The sequence below is a fragment of the Lipotes vexillifer genome, unplaced genomic scaffold (genome assembly GCF_000442215.2).
Source record: "Lipotes vexillifer unplaced genomic scaffold, Lipotes_vexillifer_v1.1 scaffold443, whole genome shotgun sequence".
NCBI lineage: Eukaryota > Metazoa > Chordata > Mammalia > Artiodactyla > Lipotidae > Lipotes > Lipotes vexillifer.
The window spans coordinates 2,619,195-2,627,792 of record NW_006779163.1 but is presented as its reverse complement, the minus strand read 5'-3'; the positions used below and the strand labels follow the sequence as shown (position 1 = coordinate 2,627,792).

At 57.3% G+C, this 8,598-nt stretch overlaps 1 protein-coding gene across 1 annotated transcript in view; it reads left to right on the top strand.

The window, feature by feature from the left end:
• Positions 1 to 8,598, top strand: part of CMIP (c-Maf inducing protein) — a 249,451-nt gene that overhangs the window by 219,181 nt on the left and 21,672 nt on the right. The window contains exons 9-10 of the mRNA XM_007452537.1: positions 263 to 367; positions 5,936 to 6,289. Of these exons, the coding sequence (XP_007452599.1) occupies positions 263 to 367; positions 5,936 to 6,289 (459 nt within the window). The remainder of the gene's footprint in view (positions 1 to 262; positions 368 to 5,935; positions 6,290 to 8,598) is intronic.

The window sequence follows — 8,598 nt, the reverse complement described above, 5'->3', positions numbered from 1 at the left end:
AAAGAGTGTGGAGTTTAAGAAGCTTGCCAAGGCCACTCAGCTGGGCGTGAACACAGGCTCCCTGGGTCTGGAGCCCACGGTCCAGAGCTTGACTCTCTGCTGCCTGCACATGGCAGAGCCAGGACGCAAATCCCGGTGTTGCCAACTCCCCAGCAGAGGACTTGGGGTGCCCCCATCCCACCCCCCAGTGTATGTCTGAAGGGCACCCCGGCCTCCCCCTCCTCCTTGCCGTCACCTCACCTAGCCCTCTGCTTTTTTCCAGCATGCACGGCCCCACGGGGCACTGCCCCCACCCCCGGGTCCTGCCCAACCTGGTGGCTGTGTGCCTGGCCGCCATCTACTCCTGCTACGAAGAGTTCATCAACAGGTCAGTCCCCACCGCCTCAGGAGGGCCTGGGTGGGACACGCTTGCCCCAGGGACGGTGACCTGTACACACCTGGCCAGGCAGGGAGGTGGAGTGGCTTCCACTGGACCTGCCTCAAGTGTGTTTGCCAAATCCCCTGTGTTCACTGGTGCCAGGGCCCAGAACCCAGGGATGTGACTGGAAAAGCAAACACTGTGAATCAGTACTGGCACTGCAAGGCCGTCGTGTTGACTTGGCTTTAGGAACAACTGTTTTATTCTGAAGATTTCTCACCAGCGGGCACATGTAACCGGAAGAAGGCGTGACAGAGCCACTGTCCTGGGTCACCCAGGGTTTGGGTGCAAGCAGCTTATTAGGGAGGTAACCCCAGGAAGCAGTGGGAGGGAGCCTGGGAAGGGAGGACAGCCAGCAGACTCGATGTTCGTAAGCAGGTGACCACTGCAGGCACCTGTGCGTGTCCCAGTGGGACCTCCCGGGAGACTGTGGAATGTTCTCTCAGAGTCCCTCCCCTGAGGGATGATGACACCGGGGTAGTTACTTACCAGCTCCCATTCTTCCCGGATTGAGGTTGGCTCCTGGGATGCAGAGTGACGTGGATGCCATTGGTCATATAGAACTTTCTCTGGTGATGTCTGGGGTCATCAGAGAAGGTATGATGTACAGGGCACAGATGGCATATGCTGCAGCCGCCCTGTCCAGTTGTTCAGGTGGAGTACTGCACAACTCGGAGAGGACCAAAATGTGTCTAGGCACCGCTAGAGCTGGGAGCATCGCAGGAATATATTTCAGTCCTTAAAGAAAAGGCAGTGGAGCATCACTGAAAACCTGTGCAAACAGGGCAGCATGAAGATGTCATGCTGGTCATTCCCAGGTGCCTGTTCCATGCCCTACAGCACATTATATTAAAAGCCAAAAAAAAAAAAAAAAGGAGGAGGCAGTAGAGAGTAAGGCATGGCCTGTACAACCATCCTCGGCATCCCTGTGTACATGGATGGTCACTTGCCCTTGGCCTCATACACTGCAGCTCTGGAGCTGATCTGCATGCATTTCAAACCCAGGCCACCCCAGCAAGTAGGAAGAGCATCAGGTGTGTCACAGACTCGCAGGCTCCTTTTCCTCCTGAAGCCTCTGCCTCATCCACCCTCCCCAGGCTTGCTCCGCGGACACCTGAGCTGGGACTTAGGTTTCGGGGCAGGAACAGGAAACAGCACCTGCCAGCGTTTTCCCTCTGCGTCTCCAAGGCTCTGCCTGGGTGCCCTAGAGCAGGGTTTCCCTGACTTGGGAGCAGGAAGCAGAATGGAATCTCTTTCCCAGTTCCCACCCTAGGAGAAGGGCAGAGATGGAAAGAACCAGAATTAGGACCCGTGCACACTGTACACAGCAACAGCCAGCCTCTGTCCTCTCGTCCTTTCAACACTTGTTTAGTGAGGGTCCCTGCTGTGCCAGGTGCTGAAGGTACAAAAGTAAACCAGCCGATGGGGCCCCTGCCCTCCCAGAGCGGATGGTGTAGCAGTGGGTGGCGGGGGTGGGAGTGAGAAAGCGAGCGATTTCATCAGGGCTGTGATGAAAGAAGCCAGAGGCGTAATTAACGTGGTCCACGGCAAGGGGTCTCAAACCTGGCTGCGTGTCAGAGTCACCTGGGAAGGCTTTACAGAAGCTAAACACACGTAAACCCTGGGACCCAGCTCTACTCACTTTGGTATATTCATCAGAAGGCATGTACAAGAAGGTTTACAGCAGCATTATTCGTAATAGCCTCAAACTAGAATCTGCCTCAACCCCAGTGTCCTACAACAGGAGAACGGGTAAGTTGTGGTGTGTTCACACGAAGGCACACTGCAGGACAGCAAGAATGAACAAACTAGTGCAACCAGCAAGCTCTGAACTAATCTTACAGACATAATATGGAGCAAAAGAAGCCAGACCCGAAAGATGCACAGGGTGTGAATCTCGTCCCTTGAGTTTCAAGGACAGGCAAGACGAATCTCTGGTGATAGAGGCCAGAATAGTGGCAGCCTCGGGGCAGGGAGTTAGGTGGAAAGGCGTGAGAGGAGCTTCTGGGTTCTTGGAAATGTTTCACATCTTGATCTTGGTCAGTGGTTCTCAGCTGGGGGCAGCTCTGACCCCCAGGGGATATCTGGCAACGTCCGGAGACATTCTGGGCTGCAGAAGGAGGGGTGCTGCCAGCATCCAGTGGTGGGAGTCAGGGATGCTGCTGAACACGCTGCCACACACAGAGCAGCCCGGAATCATCTGAACTGTCTGGCCCCAAATGTCCAGGGTATCAAGAGGAGGAGCCCTGGTCTGGTGGCTGTTTATTACACAGGGGAATTTGTGATAGTCACAAAGCTCTGCACCTAAGATTTGTGGACGAGACTGGACTGATGTTACCCCTCGGGGTGTGCTGGAGCCCAGGCACATTTGGAAGCACATCTCTTCCCACTTCCACCGTCAGGGATGACATGTTGGTAGCTTGAATTCAATCATGGTGAGAGTAGTTACACCAAGAAAATTGGCATACACTACCAATCAGGGTTCCTTTTTTTCTGGAGACTTGGTTGTTAGACATTTACCCGCATCCCACTGGTTATATCTTAAAGAAGAAGGGAAAAAAAGGTGCCTGGGCCCCACCCACTGCAATTCTGATGTAATTGGGATGCCCCTGGCATCGGGTTCTTTCTTTTTTTTAACACCTTAGGCAAGTGGAGTATGTGGCCAGAGCTGAGAACCCCTGCTCTAGGGGGAAGTGAGGATGGGATTCTGCAGGGAGGTGGTATTTAAATTGACACCTGTTGGCTGTCAGCAAGGCATGAGGACAAGATGTTCCAGGCAGAGGGAACGGCACGTGCAAAGGCCCGGCAGTGCAGATGAAGCTGCCATTGGTCACATGTCCTACCCATGGTCCTTAAACACCTGCTTTAGAGTCCCCTGGAGTGCTGCTTGAAAATGCAGACTCCTGGGCGCAGCGTTTCTGGGCCAGGCCCGGGAATCTGCATTCTTAAACTCCACACGTGATCTGCTCCACGCTAAAGGCCACTGCAGGGGAGGAAGTGAAGGAAACTGAGTGTGCCCTGAGCAGAGAGAGGGGCAGAGGCAGAAGACGAAGTTGGAGAGCAAGGGCCAGGCCATGGAGAGACTTGTACCCCTGAGCCTCTCCCACCTCCACCTCCTGTGCTGAGCTGCGCCTGGGGTCGTGTCAGCGGGTCTGCGGCAGGGCCTGAGCCTCTGCTTGTCTCATAGACGCCCAGTAATGCCGCCGCTGCTGGTTGGGGACCATGCTTTGAGTGGCGGAGCTGTGCCTGTGTGTCAGTTGTGGAGGTTTAATTCTAAGGGCGTTGTAGTCGCCGATGGGTTTTAAGTAGAGAAGGGGCTTGATGAGGTGTCAGTTTCCAGACTCCCCTCTGGCTGCCGCTGCAGAGGCCAAGCACGACCTTGGGGATCCCAGTAGGCGGCGGTTGCTGCTAGGTGCCCAGGGTGGAGGCCTGGGGAGGGCGAGGCGGGCCCTACTGCCTCTCGCTCAGGCCTGCCCTGATTCCCTGCTCAAGAGAGCCCAGCCCCCTCGGAGCCCACAGTAGCTGGGGATCCAAGTGCTGCCCTCACCTCCCCCAGGAAATCACGCTGAGGGATGCAAGACCTTCCCTAGGCTCAGGCCCATCCCACCCCCTTGGTCAGTCCCTGGAAGATAAAACCCCGTGCCGTCTACCGGGCCCATCTGCGGTGCTCTCAGTGGGTACGTGCTGTACTTGCACACAAGAGAACAGACAACTTGACCCAGGTTAGCATAGCTCGCTGGAAAATCGCCCAATCTAAGCCAAGCAGCCTTGAAAATCCACTCCTAAATCCCAGCAAAGGCAAAGGGGATGGAGCTGAGTACTGGATAGCAAGTTTGCTCTGAGTAACTACACCACATCCTCCACCGGACCACACACAATTTTCCATCAGGCACAGAATTCTCGGACTTCAGCTAAGAGGTTTTGTTTTTCCCCAGCAAAGCTTAAAGTGTATTTATCAAACATCCTTGGTGGGCTCAGCTCAGGCCTGGCTCGTGGCACGTGCTGGACAAATTCAGGCCCTCTGAGCACACTGGGTGTGAGTTCTGTGCTTGAGCCAGTCCTTGTGCACGGGGAGCACGCGCGTCTCTTTGGAAGCACAGGCGCATACGTGTGGCCCATTTAGGGAAGGACTGGACGAGCAGCTGTTTGTGATCATATCATCGTGCTCTCAGTCTCTTGGAGCAGTGGGCTCAACCGTGACTGCACACACAGGAAGCCCTAAACATGACTGGTGTCCGGACTCCACCCTAGAGATTCCGACCTACTGGGACATTAGGATGTTTAGAAGTGCCTTAAGGGACACTGGTGTCCAGCCAGGGGTGGAAGGTTCTGGCACAGGGGCAGGAAGGGTGAGAGCGGCAGGTGGAAGAAATCAGGGAGGACTTTGTGGGGGAGGAGGACCTGCATGGGATCATGCAGCATCTTGGACATGCAGTCAGAGACCTGGTTTCAAATCCCCGTCCTCTCCACTTACGAGCCATGTCATCAGGGTAGTCATCTGACCTCTGGTAGCATCTTTCCTCATCTGTAATGTGGAGATGGTAATACCTGCCGTTCAGAGATATCTGAGAATGTCTGTGTGGTCTGCGTGATAGCACTTAGCACCGTGCCAGCCCAGAGGCACCAACAAAGGAAGCCCGTTGCTGGAGTTACCTTTGTCCTGACGCGTGCCTCCCCGTAATATTTGGAAGCACCCAGTGAGGAGGCGCTTTACCCAGACTCAAAGCTCTGACAAGTCCTGCTGTAAAAGAGGCCCAGCGTTTCCCAAATACATGTGACCTCAATGATGCCATAGCGCCCTTTCCTCAGCTAACACCTGTTAACCCCCTGCACAAGCATCGTTTCTCTAGGCGGTGGAGATGCTGCAAGGGGCGGGGTGGGGGGTTAGCCCCGAGCGGTGGAGTGCTGCAGGCCGGAGGGACGTGCAGACTCCAGGGGACTAGCATCTGGGGTTTGGGATCCCTTTGAAGGGTGTTCCCAGACGGAGGGCAGAAGCTGAGCTTTCTCACCCAGCAGGGATGGGGCCGCAGAGGTGGGGCCTGGGCCTTGCCCCGAGGATATTAGGGGGAGGGGGACAGTTAGACCACAGGAAGCAACTAGAAGCAAAATCGCTAGTAGCTCTCATAGGTGTGTCTGGAAGGTGGCCAGGGAAGGCATCTTGGTGGAGGTGAACGCCAGGGGCCTTATGGGTCTTGTGTAGAGGTTAACATCACTTATTCGTTCCACAAACGTGTCGACCGCCTGCTACGTGCTGGGACTACAGCACGTGCCTTGATGACAGGCAGCCTGCTTTGGATGCCATCCCCACCTCTCCCTGTCTGGAGGCCTTGAGGGAGCCTGTCTCCTCGCTGGTGGGGAGGGATACAGTAGCACCAGCTCATCGCACCACCGTGGGGTTGCGGGGACACTTAGCCGCGTGCAGCCTGGCGCTTGGAAGCAGCCACTAGATGGCAGCTCGCGGCTTCTGTGGCCCGCCCCCAGGGCCCGCACTCACGCCCCTCTCCACCTCTCCCCCAGCCGCGACAATTCCCCCAGCCTGAAGGAGATCCGGAACGGCTGCCAGCAGCCCTGCGACCGGAAGCCCACCTTACCTCTGCGCCTTCTGCACCCCAGCCCGGACCTGGTGTCTCAGGAAGCCACGCTGTCCGAGGCGCGGCTCAAGTCGGTGGTCGTGGCCTCCAGCGAGATCCACGTGGAGGTGGAGCCCGCCAGCACTGCCAAGCTGGCGCTGACGGCCAGCGTGGGCAACGACAGCGAGCCCAACCTCATCGACTGCCTCATGGTCAGCCCCGCCTGCAGCACCATGAGCATCGAGCTGGGCCCCCAGGCCGACCGCACGCTCGGCTGCTATGTGGAGATCCTCAAGCTGCTGTGAGTGTCCCGCGGCCTGCCTGCTACCCTCGGTTGGGGAGGGGGCTTGCAGCTGGCTGGAGGCGTGCAAGGGTGGGCGTGCTGAGTGTGGGTGCACAGGATGCAGATGTAGGGTGTGAGGGCACTTGTTTTGGGGTGTGTGCGTGCAGGGCTGTGTGTGTACGTGTATGCTCAAGGATCTGGACACGTGTGTAGGGTATAGGCACAAGCATGATGTCTACACCTGTGTCCATGAGTTTGAGAATGTGTGAGTGCGTACGCCTGCCAGGATGTGCTTCAGCGCACGGGGCCCGAGTATGTCTGTGCCTGTGTGGACACCTCTGCGTGTTGTGTAGGGTGTGGGCTCGTTCTGAATCTGTAACTGTCCTTGTGTGAGTATAAATGGCTTTGGATGTATGAGGGCATAACAGCACATGGGTGATTGCCCGAGTTTCTGTGTGGTGTGTGTGTGTGTGTGTGTGTGTGTGTGTGTGTGTGTGTGTGTGTCTACATATAGGAGTTGGATATGGGAGGGATGTGGATTTCTCTATAGGGGCAGTATGTGTGTTTCGAGTGCCTGTGAGTGTAAGTGCACAAGTGTAGGTGTGTCCGGGTGCTTGTGCTGCTTCTGTGCACGAGTGGCTCTGAGTGCAACATGAGGGTATGAGCATTTGTGCACAAGAGCTGGAGTGTGTGTGTATGGTCTCTGTGTATGTGTGCAGATATGCCCATGAGCCAGCGTGTGGGTGTGTTTCTGTGTCACACGATCCATGCACGCTTCGCGTGTGTGGTGTGTACTTGCCGTCAGGTTCCAGCAGCTGCCCCCATGCAGCCTCATCCGCCGGGCGGGGGAGGGAGCATGGCATGCGGATCAGACTCCACGCGCCTGGCTGGTGGGAGGATTTCTAAGCAGGAGACCGTGCCTCCCCTCCCCGAGCCTCAGTTGTGTGACTCTGGAATGGAGGGGTTCTTAGTCTTTGACACCCAAGGGTCTTTCCATTCACATCCCAGGCCTGTCTTGGACTATGTGCGCCTGGTGCTGAGCCCCAGGCGGAGGGCCTTGCTGTCCACTCCCTTCCGCCCCGTGCTGAGCTTGCAGTTCTGTGGACCGTCTGGGCCTGGAGAAGCCAGCAGACGCCTCCCCCACTTGCTCCCACCAGCTCTGTCCTTCAGAACAGGACTTGGCGCCACTTGCAGGGATGGGCATTGCCCGGCGCAGTTGGTGGTGGCACATGGGCTTTTCCGAGGGGTTGGGGGCATGACGGCATGGTCGCGTCTGACCGATGCCCGGTGCTTATCTAATGTCAGGGCACCAGGGCCCCTCGATCTGGGGGGGCCTGCCTCCTGGGGCTCGTCGGTGTTGCTGGGGTCACACTGAGTCCCTGCGTCGTTGTTGCTCGTCTCTGCGGCGTTCGTTCTGCTCTCGTGAACGGGGTGCTGCCCGGAGTGTGCTCGTGGTCCAGAGGGTGGAGGCTACCTGCCGGTTGCCTGGTGAGCTGGCGAGTGAGAGCTGCCTAGGGGTGCCCCTGTTCACGCTCTAAAAGCGAGGCCTGTGGTGTCTGTGGAGGTGAGCACGTGTGTGCACACACAGGCGTACACGTTATGCAGTGGCTTCTCGTGCTTGGAGGTGACTCTGGATGCAGCATCCCCAAACTCTTCCTCTGCCCTTGCTTTGGCCCCGCAGAGGAGAAGGGGAGGCCTCCCTTGGTTCCGGCAGCCAAGGCCAGCTGAGGGCACGACCGCGGTTAGCGATATCTCCACCCAAAGCAGATTCAAAATTCTGCTCAGAGAGCATCTCCGAGAACACATCTCAGCCTCTTTGAGGCTGGAGGAGTCCCCGCTTTCTCCCAGGGTGGCGGTCAGCCCTCCGAGGGACCGGCCAGCCGCGGCCCACGTCTCCTCATCTGGCTGGGCCCGGCTCCCCTCCTGTGGCCCCTGCCTCCGGCTGTTTTCCGCAGACACCTGGAACTCCCAGGCCTTCTGCCAGCTCGGGCCCTGACTCATTTCTCATCCAGCACCAAGGGTTTGAGTTCCATCGTGCAGTTGACACACATTGTTTTTCCATCTTCATAAACATGCTCATGAATGAGGACTCTGTTCTTCCTGATCTGCTTCCAGACCTCCTGCCTGCCCGCATTGCCCAGCTGCCAGGTCATGGGTGGGGGGGTCAGGGGGCCCGTCAGAGGCTGCCTGCTGGGCGCTGGGCGGTGTTCCTGACCACTGCTCAGGGCAGCACGTCCCGCCCCACCCGGAGATCTCCACGAAGCAGGGTTTGTACGTCCAGAAGCCTTTTTCACCTTGGGGGAGCTCAGAGCACGATGTGGGCCTGA